Raw genomic sequence first — 16,559 nt, 5'->3', positions numbered from 1 at the left:
GGACACTTTTAATATATTATGCACCAACAAATAAGTTTTATTTTTTTATCGAAATGTGGTCCAGTGTTTCACAAACAACGGGTTTGTTTATTTATAGATTAACTGATCAGTAAGGAATTTTTTTAAAACAAATGTCTAAATGCAAAGTAGTAGTACTAACATTTTAGCCATTTAATTTTTGGTCTATTAAAAGCTCAAATGCTTTATAGCCCACACAATGTTATTGTTTGGTGTGGGAAACTCGTATCAAGGTTAAAACAAATCCTGGAATGATGTTGGTTTGGACTGCACTTTAAAAAAATGACTCTTTGGTTTAACGTGATTCAATCATGGACAGTGGTTACACATGTTTGTGTCATGTTTTCTCAACATGAAATTAACATGTAGCAAGAACATAAATGAATCAAGTAACCTCAACATGAAATTAACATGTAGCAAGAACATAAATGAATCAAGTAACCTCAACATGAAATTAACATGTAGAAGAACAAATCACCATTATTGTGATCAGTGTTTGCTTTATTAGGGCTATTGAGTTTTAATGTTATGTTTTATTTAGTTGTCCATGTGTGTCAATGTATAATTAGTGAAATTAAAGACACATGTCTGTCTGTAATCCTGCTTGTCATTTTGTGCTGAAGCAAGTATGTTTGTGAATTCTCTGAAGAAATTGAATAACTTGTAACATAATAGCCCATATTTTCTTGCGCAATGCTAGCGCTTCTCTTTAGCATTTCTCACATGTGGCAAGAGATATCATAGGTAGTAAATGCACTTTTCACACTAGATAATAAAGTTTTACAAAAAAATCTGACAGCTTTGAAGCACTGTAAATGGTTAAACTAATTTTTTTTAATTGACTCTACGAAATACAAAACATTTCTTAAGTAAGTTTTTTAGCTGTAATTTATATATAATCCAATTTGGGGTGAAATATTTAATAATGTGATGATTGTACACAACTGAGTGTTTGAAATGAAAATAATGACAGGCTTGCTTAGAGAAGTGCAATTTAAAGACATCTGGTGTTGTCGGAATACTTTTCAGGAATAGTTCACTTGTGAATGCTTTGTGTTGTTAAACCATTTTCGATGTTTTGTTGATAGCGCTATCTATTCATGCAAAGTGGGAGGTCCGTAAATACTAGGAAACACAAAAACATATAGAAACATTTCGGTTTACTCAAAAGAGACATATTAAAAAAAAAAATGTACAAAAAGCAATCCTGTATTTCGAAATGTTATAATCTGGAATGCAGATTTTCATCTGACAATTCTAACATGACCTACAATTCTGCAGGGCTAGCAACATTTACATTATTCCAAAATGGGCAAATCATCCAACATTTTGCAAAGAATTACACCGTTTAATGGCACAATGTCCTCCTCAAGTGTCTTCAGACCTGAAAGGGATACTCTTGCAAATAAAGCAACAGTGGACGTGGCAATGGCAGCTGTGTGTGGCAATGAGTGTGTCTGTTTATTGTAAGACGTGTGAGGTGCTGTAAAGTTGGGAAGGCCTGAGGCCTGTGTAGAGGTTTTCTGAGTCTAAGCAGAACGGCATTGTCCTTTGACACCACGTGATGTTCTTCTACTTTTCTCTCCCCCTTTTCAACTTGACTGGTGCACACATAATATTGCAGAAGACTAGGAATAGAAGGAAAGGACAGTAGGCAAGGTCGAGCTGGGAAATTGGAATCAAGGCGATAACGACCACTGTCATATTCTATCCGTACGTTGGTCGGGCCTCTTAAAGTCTTTACTGAGAGGGTGAAGAGGAAGAGTGGATGGCTACTGTCACGCACAAGAAAAGTCCCTTCTGACGCACCACTGAGGGCATCTCTCGCCTCACTGGCCGCAATGCCACCCCAGTACCATCCTACAAAATAAAACATCTATTTATTATGATGACATTTATAAAGATTATTTTTTTGGTACACAATACAGTAAAAACACCCAGAGTTTAGCATGGCATTGCATGTATGCCAATGAAAGCTACACAAGCGACACTTTTTATTTATAAAAGTGAGTTTATGTAAAACATTTTTTTTGTTGCATTCTGTAAACTACTGACAATGTTTCTCCCAAATTCCAAATAAAAAATATATGACACATTGGTTAAAATAACAAAAAATGATGCAATGTTTTCAGAGCTTGAATACAAAATGCAAATTCTTTAACTAAAAAAGTACATCATAGCTGTGTGTCATGTGTGCTCTGTTTTTTATGAGAGTTTATGCCACTCCTAAAATGTGCTTTTGTTGGAATTCTGCAGACACTGGAATGGCTGCCATCAATGTAGAAATGATGAGTAAAGGCAAAAGTTGGTTGCTAAATTTTTTCCGGAGCTGTATATGTAAGCAATACACCTAAACGTTACTAGCACATAATATAATCTTGGAAATTTCCATAATCCAGAATATGACAAGGTCCCCTGAGAAATGATGCCCTGAGACTATGAATATGATTTGTTCATAGGAGGATATCTCAAAAGCTATAACCATTGTTCAAATGAAAAGGGAGTTGTTGATGACAATTAACTCAGAATAATTATCCATACTGAAGTGACACCATTGTGTGTAACAGACTAAATAGACAGTTCTTTGACATGTCATTGTCTGTCTACACACCCGAGTAAAAGCTGAACTGTGCCAACTCAAAAGTTCCGTATAATGATGCATAGACTCCTTTATTTCTGCTCTGATCCACATCCATCTATAGTCTCAAAAGTATTTCTGACACAGCTTTGTGTAAATGAAATGCAACATCAAAGCAGCCTTAATCTTAGTATCTCGTCATGATAGAATTTACATTTTCCAGTTCAGTTTCACATTAAAGGTAAACTTGCACATGCTTATTCCTTTCATATTTGAACATGTATAGCTTTAGATTTAAAACATTATTTATAAAATAATAATTGGGGTGTAAATAGTGACTATGGTCTTAAATATTAGCTGTGCATATGGTGAAATTGTAGATAAATCTAGCAGAGCACAAACAAAATGTGTTTTTAAAAAAAGCACATTTTGAAATTGATATATGTAAATGCAAGAATAAATATCAGGTTTGTGTATGAAAAGTTTTACTAGAAAACATGATTTAATTTATAGGTTAAAGCTGAATATTAATCATGTGTTTTCATATTCACAAAGTAGGCCTTTCAGTCTACAAGACTAGTCAAATGGGTATACCTGAGTTGTGTAGATGCTGAAACGTAGTGGTGATGAAGCACAAATCCTCAGCAGTAGCCCATGGTGAGACATGTTGGAGGAATAGTGTAGTTTGTGGGTCATTGGCTTTGATGAACTTCTGATTCATCCCTCTCATTCTGAGTACTTGTCTTCTTAGCAACCCTTCCTGAAGGTGGCCCTGGCAACTGAGCCGTGCTACAGAAGAAATAACTTCTTGAGATAATTTTTTGCAATTATATGTAATAAAGCAACACTTTCATCATCTTATGTGCTCTCTGATATGACGCAGTCCAGCTGAAAGTTCAAAGGTTAACAAAACATTGCTGTGCTTTATATCTTCTAGCATTTGTAAATTTAACTAAACTCAAGGTATGGTCAAACCAGATAGTGAAGTGTCTGAACTATAAAGTGGACCGAATAACACTAACTCCATACAAAGCCGCAGGGTAATAAAAAGTAGGCCTAATAGAGAACATTATTCTGATTCAGCACATTGTAAAAACATAACCCTAACTCAAAAACTTAAATCAAAGTCAAAAATTGACTTTACAAGTGACTTGTATTTAAATAAATAAAAACTCCCCAAATGGTCGTGTCCTATATGGTAACATGTTACTTGCAGTTTGTTTAGTTGAGTGAATTAATGTATTAAATGCATTAAATTTATTTGAAAAAATTGTAATATGCATTTAGCCCCCAAACATAGTCTGAAGAGGATATTTTGGAGCATTAATATAAGCACGATGTCAAAAAATTTGGTTAAATTTAATATTTATTGAGATTTTGTTTTTTGCTCAAAACAGTAAATGTCCAAATTATTTAATAGGTTTGAAACCGAATAATGAATGTTAAACGGTACATGTTCGCGCAATAATTAGCATTAGAATTTAAACTTGTTGTAGTGCTGATGTTTCAGCTGTGGTCTTGAAAAAAACAGTCTAAACAGTTTAACAATACATTAAGGAATACAATACAAGTTAAAATAAAAAGAGGAAGCTGACAAAACATGCCAGGCAATTAATAAGTGTCGTGATTTTTTAACTATACGTACAGCCTAATGTATGTTTGGCTGTTGAGCATTTCTTCATAAAGTAAAGAAAACATGCTTCTTGATGAACATTGCATCATTAAAAACAAACATGGTAACACAGAATTTTATTTGGACACATCATCAGCAAGAATTGGGAGTGGAATATTTTAGTGGATTTAACCAAACTATCAAAACAGTGTGTGTTAAACGAGAGCAAATAAGGAATTAACTATCAATATGTAAGTTATTCATAATTTTGTACAACTAATCTTATGGGTGAACCCATCAAACACGTCTGGCGACTTTCACTGTGGATCTAGCAGTTTCAAAGAAATTAAAAACCGCTGATTGAAAGAATGAACGTGTTTTGCTTAAATAGTGGCTGTGTCTTACCTTTCCCGGCATAAAATCGTCACCTTCCCTTCACCAACAGATATCTCAGTGTGCACTGACAGTTTGAAAATCTCGAACAGGTTATATTCACACAATTGTAAATCCAGTTTAGTGTCAAAGCCTGTTTAAAGTTTATTGTCAAAGACATTGTTCCAGCAATGGCGACAAACCGACCGCAAACAATGAATACCAAAAGATTTTGAAAATGCAACCTAATCCCTCATGTTGTCTAACCTGCACGAACCCTTGTAATTTGACGCGACAGAGGAGAAAAACGGTTCAGTACATGTAATCTAACAAAGAGTCGCATATTGTTGTTTAGCTATAATTCTCCTGAAACAAGAGCACCGAGAAACGCCTTTGCCGCAGGTCTAGGTTTCAGAAATTGACGAGCATTCTAGGAATCTCACTCCAAGAAGTGCGCTACATCTCAGCGCTCGCGGCCTCTTTCGCAGAACTGCGCTCTCTGCGCTTCCATTGGCTGTCTGTCGTATCCCGTTTGACAAAGCGCCCCGGCCGGTTTCAGCTGCGGATGACTTTCCCAGAAAGAGCTTTCCCGGAATGCTGAAACAGTCGCTGAAATTGACCTATGTGCCAGCTAAATGCACTCAGAGAGAGAGAGAGAGAGAGAGAGAGAGAGAGTCGGGCGGTAGCTTTTGTGAAGGTGTCTTCGAGGTAAACGCATGTTGAGGCTAATCCTTGAAAATGTTGAACAGTTAAACTCAGTTCAAACAAAGTTCGACAAAAAGGAAATGTAAAGGGTGGATTGGGGTATTTTATTGAAACTATTACATAAAAACATCCAACAACCTGCAGGTGTGGGTTTTGAAAACCATGTTTCTTAGGAATGAAAGAGAAACTAGTTGGAATCAAAAGTTACAGACAAACGGAGAGATCATAGGCTAAATACTAAAGAGAGTGATATGAAACATTCTGTATCAGACGTCATTTTGTCATTCTAGCTGTCATCCTTGTCTCCTGCTCCTCTGATCAGACGTTTATTTCCTCGTTTCACTGTAGGGCCCTTTGGCTTGGTGAAGGCTTGTTTGAGAGCATGCTGCTTTGGGTACACCTCTTCATACAGGAAATCATCTGTCAGCCCCTCTCCGCTATCAATCTCCATCTGCACACATATCAACAATAGAAGTGAAATCAAACACTCCACAAACAGAAGGCCTGAAACTCTTGGACGTTGTTTTCTGCTACACCTCCAAAAAATGTTGGGTTGTTTTATCTCATGGTTGGGTCAAATAATGACAATGTAAGATTCATTTATATTATAGCTTAGGTTTTCTCATATTTTCCAAACCATGAGTTGAAACAACCAAGCATTTTTAGAGTGTAAAAGAGGTCAGTTAAATAATGTGATTTACTTTCAGAGAGGTTTATTTATTCCTGGTCAACTAAATAGTATTATTTTCTGTTTATACAGGTAGCTGTAAATTGAAATTTTGGCTTACTGTTTAAACATACAAAAATATGAATGAAAAAATAAAATAAAAATGTATACCGCGATGGGTAACAGGGGTTGCAAATGAGCACTGACACTGGTCAATGTCAGTGGGTGCTATGACCAAAATTTGAAATATTTTTTCTTGTTAGAACTTGAGGTAACATGGTTAAAGGTTGACCTTAACAAATCAACATTTGAAGTCTAAAAAATGTATACCTGCATGCACTGTAAGTTGCTTTATATAAAAGCATCTGCCAAAAACTTTAAATACTTCAAATATTTTAGCTTAATTGTTTGTTAAAGGGACAGTTCACCAAAAAAATCTGTCTTCATTTATTCACCCTTGAGTTGTTCCAAATCTGAACACAGAGACAGACATTTGAAAGAATATTTGTAACCACACAGTTCTTGGCAACCATTGACTACCATAGTAGGAAAAATCACCATGGTATTGTCAAAAGTGCCCCAGAATTGTTTGGTTACAAGCATTCTTCCAAATATCTTTTTCTGTTTTCATCAGAACAAATACATGTGTACAGATTTTTCATTTTTAAATGAACTGTCCCTTTAAATTGTGTATTTCATTGTTATTAGCCTACCTTTTTGGCGATCTCTATGTGATAGTCTCTCTCTACCTCATCCAGCAGTCGATTCTTACAGCTCGAGTACAACATCCTTTCTTTGATGCTGCAGCTATACCCAGGCATAGAGTAGATGAAAACTGCTCCATTTATTCAAAACCAAACCACAAAAACAACACACATTAGCTTTATAGAGAAAATATTTCTACAGTGTCATCTAGAGGACTGGGATAAAACTGCAATCAGCATCTCCTTAATAGGATCTATACTGACCGATAGCTTCCGTTGCCTGTCCTTGATGGGCATGTTTGTACACAAAGAAGTGGTATCGTGGGCAATCAGTGGGGATTCTACTTGGCAGCTCTCTTGTTTCTGTTGGAGTAGTGTGGACCAGCTCAATCGTCTCTCTTTTAGTGTCCACCCTCTGAAGACCACACAGTAAAAAAGGTCAACGCTTCGTGTGTGGATTAATGCAGTCAAACTGTTAATAATATGTGGGAGTCTAAACATTTACCTTATTAACTTTGAAAGAAATACATTTTGATTACAGTTTTTCTCGATTGCTAACACCCAATTCCTGAAACAATTCACCATTTTCTGACAACTATAAAGACATTTTCAGAACAATACACCAACTTGTACAAACCCCACACACAAACAGCCTAATTTTGCAAAGGGCATGTTCTCATTCAGCAACCACAAACACACATTATAATGAACTGAAGTGTCAAGATGTAAACTCAAATAGCACAGATTTGTTCATCAGTAAACATTCAGTTGAAAACTAATGACACACCAATCAAAATCTCAGGATAATATCAATAGAAGCACAGGTAATCATGCATCCTAGAATCATCTACTGGGCTTTATACTACTTAATGTAAACATACAGTATAATGACAGTACTCCCTTTATATGAGAGAAAATTCACTATTCTGTATCCAGTAAACTGTAGCAAGTGCACACCCTTTTTTATCCGTTCTGTATTTTTGCAGAAATACGGAATGCTTTTACGAAATTGGGCCAAAGGTGCAGAGGATGCCATATATTTTTACAATTTTTCCAATACTTTTAACAATTTTTCTAAACTCTTAACACTGTTATAACAACATCTGGCTGTGTAGGCAATACAATTAACACTTTTCTTTTTGCTTGGCCACAAGATACATCTTTTTTACTCAAATAAAAAATGTGTCAACTTCTTTAGCACACAAGCTCAGCCAAATTTACAAATGCTTTTTTCTGTATGTCAGAACAGATAACATCACGTTCTTAACATAACTTATATGCTAACGTCAAAGTGAACAGCTGTTTATATTGTGAACTACAACACATCATCTGTATTTTACTCTATTGCGAACAACAAAAAGCAAATTGAAGTTATGCAAATACAGTATATAAATCACACCCGTAGTCTATATTTACGCCTTCTGTCATACACATGTGAAGTGAGTGACGGAACAGATTAACCTTTTGTGAGGGACCACATCCTAAAATACATATCCATCTATCATTTTATATGTGTAATGAAATTTTATACGATAAACAGTGAATGTGATATAACAGTATAAAAGACTACATATTATTTCCAATCTTACAAATATTGTAGGAGGTATATATCCCTGAAGAGTCATTTCAATATGTAGTTGTACTGTAATACGTAACCATCACTCTGAGTGAGGAAATAAAGGAAATATTTACTGGAAATATACAAATAGAATAATTTGCATGTAGCAAAAAAAAGCAGATAAACACTCAACCTTCTGGAGGCCCCTGGGGGTCCCCGGACCCCAGTTTGAAAATCCCTGTCATATCATACAGAGAGTCTGGTGATGGAATACAGACAAATCTCAGCTGGGACACAGTGGCATTTATTGTTCCAGATTAAGAAACCAACAGGTATAATATTGTAAAGGGCAGACATGACATATATAAAATAATGCAGTTTCTGTTATTCCATCTGATGTTAGTGTTTTTATGACATTGTGATATGATTGACTGAATGTTCCTGTCAGTAGAGAACATGTGTTAGTGTTTTGGTAGACACAGTGTATTGTACAAGTGTATTTATGCGTTTTTAAAATGAGTGTTGGAGTTAAGTTTACAATGTGTGATTTTGAGGATGAAATTAACATTTTTGCCAATTATGTGTTTTAAGTGTGTTGCTGTGTTAAGAGTTTGGGAAACTTGTCAGGTGAACTGAAAAAATGGTCAATTGTAGAAACTGTTACACTGTGTAAGCTATCATATTATTCTTGAATACCAATTAGAGGTATGAGTAACAGTGTTTTGAATTGATCCCACCAGTGTCTAAGACTATGTTGCAGTGTGGGTGATTTTGAGGGCTTGTGTGTCATGTCTGCTGGAAAAGTTAGGTTTTTCATCAAGTTTGAATGGTTTTAAGAAGAAAGCTTAATTTTGACCTGAAAAAGTATGTTTGGGGAATTGGGCGAGATGTTATGGATTTGTGTTTACTGTTTTGAGAATACGAGACATAATATCAAGAAATCGAGAAAAACTGTAAACCTTTGTGTGCTCATCTATGTTTTTGTGACTTACTAGTTGAAGGTAATTGATGCGTTTATGTTTAAGTTGTTGTAAAGCGTGTTTAGCCTCCTCTTGTAATGGAAATGCCAAACCCTGCAAAGTCGGATTTTTTCCCTCCATGCTGATTTCTGTCTGTATCAGAAACACATTTAATAGAACCGCAAGGATTTGTTATTATTGCAAGACAAAAACACTGAAATCAATAGATAAATAGAAGATGAAGAACAGACATCTGTAATAATAATCTCAATCACATCAATATTTGTAGTTTAGAAAATGTAATGTAAAATATTTTTTTTTACTTGAAATGTTAAAAATGAATTCGAACATCAATAACTTAATTAACATAAATATTTCTTTGTGATTTTAAAGGTTTACATAAAACATACTTTTCTATATTCAGGCCTTTAATTGTTTTTGGGACAGCTCAAATCAGGTTACAAAGTCTATTACGCCACTCTCTTTTAGTTTACAATGATGTTTTTAACCAATTTGAGTTTTAATGGATTTTTTGTAGACCCATTTGTATTTCCAAGGCAATTTGGATTATTATTTCTAATCTCATTGTCAGGAGAGGTATTGAATTTACCTTTGCTCGTCCGCTTGCGGGGGAAACTCGTCTTCGCTCATCCTAAACAGAAATTTACAAATGTTACAAATGACTTTAAACTAAAATTCCCTTACACATTACATATTCAAAATGAAACTCATCATTAGAAACTCACCCGTGCAACTTTATCCTGTCAGGTGCATCATCAGGAAAAACATTGCTGTTACATTTTACTCTATACAACATTTTTTACTACTGATAGCACAAAAAATCACCTGCTCACCTCTGTTATTTTAATCTGATGGAGCTGTTGCTCTGCAGTAGTGAGAGGGGCGGGGCTGGATGAGGATAGGTGCTGTAAGTAACCTTGGAAACATATGTCTTCCTGCAGGACAGAATAGGGAAAAAGTGCATCGCACCACTTTAGCTAGGTATTTCGATGACTTAAATTTGAGTTTGGTTACTATTAAAATACATGTAAAACAGTTAAGATTGTGGGGCAAATGTCAGAAAGACATATATGCTGTCAACCTCCATATTTATACGTCTACTACCTTGACTGTTCCAAAGAGTTCATCTTTAAGGTGATTTCCACCAAACTCTTTCTTAACCGTGGCTCGGGTAGCAGCATACACCATCTTTAACCTCACCTGTGTGATGCAGAATGTACAGCTATTGTCAGAATATGTTACATTTAGGGATCTAAAGGAAACATTTATATAACTACTTACTAACAACCATGTGTAACAGTGAAAGTGGGGGAGAGTTTGAACACATTTGACTTTATCTCGTGTATTTACTCACTGGCGACTGGTCTGGTGACCAGGAGATAAAGAGCCACTCGAAGCCCTGCAGGTTGTGCGAGTCGAGACGGTAAAGTATATAACAGGGTTCTAGAGTGTCCAGAATGGGCAAGACACATGCGTCATAGTCCTGATCCCAGCTCTGAGACACCTCTCGATATGCCCCCAACACCAAGTGCTCTGAAACACACAAAGACAGATACACACACATACACATCTCATAACACACACCCTGACCCCAGATACATGCTAAGAATATCAGTGTGTGTCCACAAACAGCACAGAGCCGTTAAGCTGCTATCACACACTGACATTGCGGGTTTATCATCTCCATTCACTTTATTTAAAAATGTATGGATTTCATTGTATGAGATCACGTGGCAATTTAAGATAGCATAAACACTCTGTCCAAGCAACTTACTGACCCAAAACAACTATGTTAGGTTTTAAATGACAAAGCAATTGGACAACCAGTACTTCCTGGTTGTCAAAACCACCATGTGGGTATTGAAATACTGTACATAATGTACCTAAATAAACAATACAGTTTACATACAGAACTCACCACTCTTGATAACTATCTTCATTAACCTGACAGCTCCATTTCTTGCCTTGACAAGAAAATCCTTCAAATCTGCATTTGCTGTTTCCAACAGAGAGGTGTACATCAGAAACACAGAATCATCATCATAAAGAAATACAGATTTATCTATAGTATGAGCCTTTCTTTTGTCATCATGAATAAACAGAGAGACACTTTCATAGTAAACCCTTTCAAATGTTTTTAACTTTTATGACATCTGTATTTATTGACACGTTTTCTTTAACAGCTGCCTTGTAGCAATACAAACTGTGAAAAGCCCTATAGAAATAAACTTAATGCAAATATGCAGTAGATTCTATACTATTATAGATGATACATATCATATGATAGATTACATTAATATTTACAAGAGAGCATAACCACATGCACGAATTAAACAAAGATTATTTTACACAACTTCCATCCCGTGGCCTGAGCCTTATTCTTGGCCTCGCCATGGTAACCAGGCATCAGAACTCATAAATGATGTAGGTGCAGGTGAGATAGATGAGGAGCAGAGCTTCCGCCCGTAAGATTAAATTACCTCCCATCACCATTCACATAGACAAATCTGACTATTATCTTTCAATAAGCCTCACCGATGAACCATAACCGAATTTAGTTCACTCAAAACCACAAATCAAGCATAGCTAGAATATCCCTCTAGAATAATATAATAAAAACCATCACAGAAATTCTAATGGAATTACTGGTTTTAATGGACTCTGTGGGTTTTTACTAGAGTTGGGATCTGATGGAAGGGAACCATAAGAAAACCAGTAAATCTTACTGGTATAAAGCCTAAAACTTACTGACATCGGAATTCATTATAATACAATTAATGCTTAACAGCTGATGGCTCAAAAAGGTATTTGTAATGGTAACCATTAGAATTTGTATCATTTGTTTCAACAGTACTTTCCAAAATTATTTTTGAAAAGTTTTATTTTTTAATAATTACTTTTTGTCTTTAGATTTTTATACAAAAAACCTATTGTTACAGGCAATAAGACAAACATTTATTTCCAAGCCAGATGTGTAATAATACAAAAGTACCAATTAAAAATTTTCAAGCTTTCTATTAATACACTAGAATGAGTTCACTGGCGAATTTAGCTTACCATGAATACCCGTCTGATGCGACATCCCAAGCAGCTCCAGTAGTAATCCAGTTCAGCCAGAATTCCAAGTTGAAACTGTCTTCCTATTGTCTTCAGTAGCGCTGGTTACTGGTGTCAGCACTGTGCCCAGCAATGTGCTCCAACTCACTTCCGTGCAATGACATCAACGCCACTTAAGCATCTTTACCAAGGGAATCCTATTTGAAACTCGATCTGCGGAACTGAGAAAGATGTGTAGCCTAACAATACACCTGTCAGGAGATAGGTTCCAGTAAATTATCTAGAATTCGAGGAATGGATAACGTCGATGGGAGCACCTGTTTTAGTCGATTTTAGAAATAAAAAAGGAAACAGCCCAGTTTATCTGAGGGTCTGTGCATTCTGTTTCTCAGTCCACTTCTAACGGTTGTGTAAGGCTCCATTTGTGAAAAGAAATGGCACATTATCAGTTACACACATTGCGGACCTGATAGGTGCAAATAAACCTGCCTTCGGCCTTTCAAAGCTCAAATTCCACCAGCCTGACATAAGATACCGTGCAGGTGACCAACCAGCAGGAGGTTGTTCATTTAGACTAGAAACAGCTTCTGAAAACCTGCAAATAGTAAATTCAAACTATCACTCTTTGCGAGTTTGCGTGTGGTTTATGTCATTTGAATAAAGGAAATGTGCTGCATTAGTTGTAAAAGGTGATCTGCATTGGCCTTTGTTTTTCATCTGCAGGTGTATGAAGAACAGCATGGTTTACATCTGATAATATTTATTTAATATTTATATAAAATACAGGGAAAGAGAGAAAATAGCTGTCGGTTTGTATGTGGTGGCTTCATGTTTAATTCATTCAGCAGTGAGCACACAGACCCAGCCATTATTTATGATTCACACACAGCCCTCCCTGCAAAGACACTATGCTTTACACACATAGATTCTCATTCCCCAGCACACATTTATAAATAAACACATTAACATTTACAAACTATACCATATTTATATAAAAAAGATATTGTGACAATTTTTTCGGTTGCATTCCTGAACATTATACTTTCTAAACTTAGACTAAATTAGACGGCTTGGCCGGTGCATCCTACAGTCTGCTGCCAGTTTCATTTCAAAATCGATGCAACAGCTGTTTTTACACATCCAATTAATTTGGAGTGAAAAATCCAAGCCATGGCAACAAATTTTCCCCTCTGAAATTCCTTTTGGTGCTGACGACGCACGTGTTGTAAGCTTCTCTGTATAGGCTTAAGGTGCCCATGCATGTATAAGACACGTTAAATTGCAAAAAGTAGTGTCAGAACAAAAGATGCATTCTATCTAAAAGCGAATGCTCACCCAGACCTGCTTGAACATTTCGTGTAACCAAACCCCACAAATTTACGTCAGTTCATGGTATGATTTGACTAAGACCACCCAAATTCATACGCAAGTATTCCAATTGCTTTGAAACCTGATTTACCGAATATGGTAAGAGGCTTACATTTCTATCACAGGCTTGCAGAATTTGACCAATCACTACGCACTGGTTAACAGGGCAAGAGTGGCAGGGCAAGGAGGAGATACAAACAGGGCCTGAAATTAACACCCGACAATGCGCCAAATGAGGGTGAATTTTGCAATTTGCGGGTAAAACTGTCAATCTACCTGCCACATTGGCAGGCCAATGAGAATTGAGTGATTCATTAGTTGTTGTTTTTTTGCGTCTGTTTTTTTTTTTTTTAAAGTACGCCATTTCGTGGATATAACCTCAAAATGTGGCGGCACATTACTGGGGTAAAGAGGCCTGCTGAAACGAACAACCAACAAAAAAATGAGGATGAGTCAAAGAAAAGTAAAAGACAACGTTTTAATAGGAAGTGGACAATTGGCGACAACGGCAAGGTTCGTGAGTGGCTAATTTATGATCTTAGAACAGACGAAATGTACTGCAGTGACTGCCGTATGTATGGCTCAGAGAAAGCGAAGTCAAATCCTAAAAAAAGTCAAAGACTAAAAACGTAAAATTAGGAGCAATTAAGGACCACAAGTCATCAAAAAGCCACCTACACACAATAAGTTGCAAAATATCAAAGATTCCGCTTCCGGAGGAGACCGCTGCGGTCAAGGCACTGACATCTATGAAAGCAGCACAGTTTGAGAAGATGCGACTCCTGTTTTCGGAACATTCACGCGATCGGCAAGAAGATAAGGCCCTTCTCTGACTACGTTTGGATGTGCAAGTAAAAACTAAACTGTTGGTGAGATGGGATGAAATAATGACTATGTCTGTGACACAGCAAGTCAATGAATAAAAAAGATTAAAAAATATATAGTCTAAGAGTTATTATTACTTATAATGATTTCTTTAATAACTTGACAGCACTTAAATGTGTATTCTTACAAGTTAAAGAATAATGTTTGAGTGATTTCTATTTTTCACCTTTATGAGGCAAAAAACAAAACAAAACAAAAAACGGGCTGTTAAAAAGTTACTGTGGCAGGTTGTCAAAAAAGTTAACTTCAGGCCCTGGATATAAACATGCACGGTATATGGAAATACTGCGTTTTTTCCCCTTGAATCATTTACAACCATTGCATTACATCTAAAACAAACAATAACATTCGTTTTAGCCATGTCATATAATGCAATCATGTGGTGTAAATGCTGTATGGTGGAGGATGTGTACAGGTGTTGTCCTTGATCATAGTTTGTAACTTGTCAATGTAATCCTGTATAAAATAGAGGTGTTTCCTACACATAGTATACCCTATCGTAGGGGCGATGTGGAGGCAGAGGTGCCCCGGGACTTGCTGAAGACCTTATTGAGATCATGGCACTACAGCTGGACTCCGGTCAGGTCTGTGGGCTGCTGGACCAAGACCTGACACGTGACACAAAGGGCTCCGGGCTAAGATAGAACCCTCACTCCAAACCACGTGAGGATTGTGCAGTACAAACCACAGATGTCCCAACACAATTTGGTTCCTGGGGGAATCGAGGATGTACAGCAAAATGCTCTTGTGTTGATTCCCGGAAAGAAGAAGACTTCTGCACAGATGGAATCCCCCATTCGCGGGCTGGGCTGGCACCAATGAAGTTGCTCTAGGCCCCTGAATTGAGGAGGGGAGCGTGGCCGGTGTGGAAGACCCCTTGGAACTTCAGTCGGAGTTGTTGTTTCTGTTGAGGGGTAAGGCGCCCTAGCTGCATAGGTTCAGGTTCGGTAGCTGGGTTTGCAGGGGAGGATGTGGCTGGCACGGGCTGAGGACACCAGAAGGGGTTGGTGAGGCGGCGGTGGCAAGCCAAACAGCCTTCCACCCGGACAGAGAGGATCGAGATCGCTAGGTAGATCCAGACGGGGAAACTAGTCGGCGAGAGTCCAACCCATCTGGGAAACGAGTGTGTAGCACGCTATCATTCCAGTCGCAATCTGCCGTGAGGGTCCTGAGACAGATGCTGAATTCAGTTATCAACCTCCCTTTAGAGCCAGCAGGGCCAACTGTATGGCCGCGCCATCCCCCTGGGCCATCTGATCAATATCCTTGCTCTTTCAATGTTAAACTGACCACTAACTGGGCTTCTGTCAAAAGTAACTCCCGCCTCCTTTCATTTGAGTGGACAATAATTCTAGGCTTCCTTCGTTTGATTGGCCAACTCAATTAGATTGATGAGCAGGTTGTAGAACGCTGAGGTAGATCAGATCTGAGATCAGTCACTGGTGTTTTCTATACTATTGGCAGCATATCATTCAGTTTGTCCTGTTATTCACAACTTTTATGACACACCATGGAAGCATAAAAGGAGGAGCATCAGGAATGTACGACAAGAGAGGACCAGGTCTGGACATTTTGTTTGGTTTTATTATGTTTATGTGGCCGGAAGTCGACCTTGAGGGAGCTGCGAGCATTTTACTTTCGTTTTGGTTGTTTGTTTATTTATTAAAAGTTTGTTTGAATGTTTGCCAGTTCCTGCCCCCTTTCTTCCCTTACTATGAACTTTGCTACAGTGGTGCTGAGACCTGGGAGGAAGGAGGGACATGCTGTCAGAGAGCCCTTGCTGCTGAGGGGGATCGCAGTGCTGAGGAGTTCGGACAGCACGGACGAGGGAAGTCCGCGAGTGGCTGCCCGAGGCGATGGTGCTGAAGCAACTATGCATTGGCTGGGACGAGAGCTTGCTGCCATGCTCCTGGGCCGAGGTGGGGTGGCTGCCGTCCAAGAGGGAGCGGATTTGATGAGTCGTTGCCATTCCCCATGGGCCGGAGCCTGCTGCCGTACACCGCGAAGGTGAGGAGCAGGAAACGGGGGACTTGCTGCCTGCTGCCCTCACCTGGA

General features: G+C 37.7%; 2 protein-coding genes across 2 annotated transcripts; both read right to left on the bottom strand.

Annotated features, from left to right (window-relative positions):
- Positions 1 to 832: 832 nt before the first annotated feature.
- Positions 833 to 5,159, bottom strand: cishb (cytokine inducible SH2-containing protein b). The gene is made up of 3 exons (XM_056735582.1): positions 4,614 to 5,159; positions 3,191 to 3,385; positions 833 to 1,878 (listed from the first exon to the last, which is right to left on the bottom strand). Exons 2-3 carry the CDS (start codon positions 3,324 to 3,326, stop codon positions 1,397 to 1,399), a joined length of 618 nt encoding a protein of 205 aa, XP_056591560.1. The 5' UTR covers positions 3,327 to 3,385; positions 4,614 to 5,159; the 3' UTR covers positions 833 to 1,396.
- A 233-nt stretch (positions 5,160 to 5,392) lies between these two features.
- twf2b (twinfilin actin-binding protein 2b) lies at positions 5,393 to 12,380 on the bottom strand. The gene is made up of 10 exons (XM_056735581.1): positions 12,252 to 12,380; positions 11,113 to 11,190; positions 10,549 to 10,727; positions 10,299 to 10,394; positions 10,028 to 10,129; positions 9,784 to 9,825; positions 9,207 to 9,326; positions 6,921 to 7,071; positions 6,666 to 6,787; positions 5,393 to 5,736 (listed from the first exon to the last, which is right to left on the bottom strand). Exons 1-10 carry the CDS (start codon positions 12,274 to 12,276, stop codon positions 5,572 to 5,574), a joined length of 1,080 nt encoding a protein of 359 aa, XP_056591559.1. The 5' UTR covers positions 12,277 to 12,380; the 3' UTR covers positions 5,393 to 5,571.
- Positions 12,381 to 16,559: the final 4,179 nt, after the last annotated feature.

This window comes from Triplophysa dalaica, chromosome 21 (genome assembly GCF_015846415.1).
Source record: "Triplophysa dalaica isolate WHDGS20190420 chromosome 21, ASM1584641v1, whole genome shotgun sequence".
Classification (NCBI taxonomy): domain Eukaryota; kingdom Metazoa; phylum Chordata; class Actinopteri; order Cypriniformes; family Nemacheilidae; genus Triplophysa; species Triplophysa dalaica.
The sequence above is the reverse complement of the archived record's forward strand: the minus strand, read 5'-3'. Positions and strand labels throughout refer to the sequence as shown.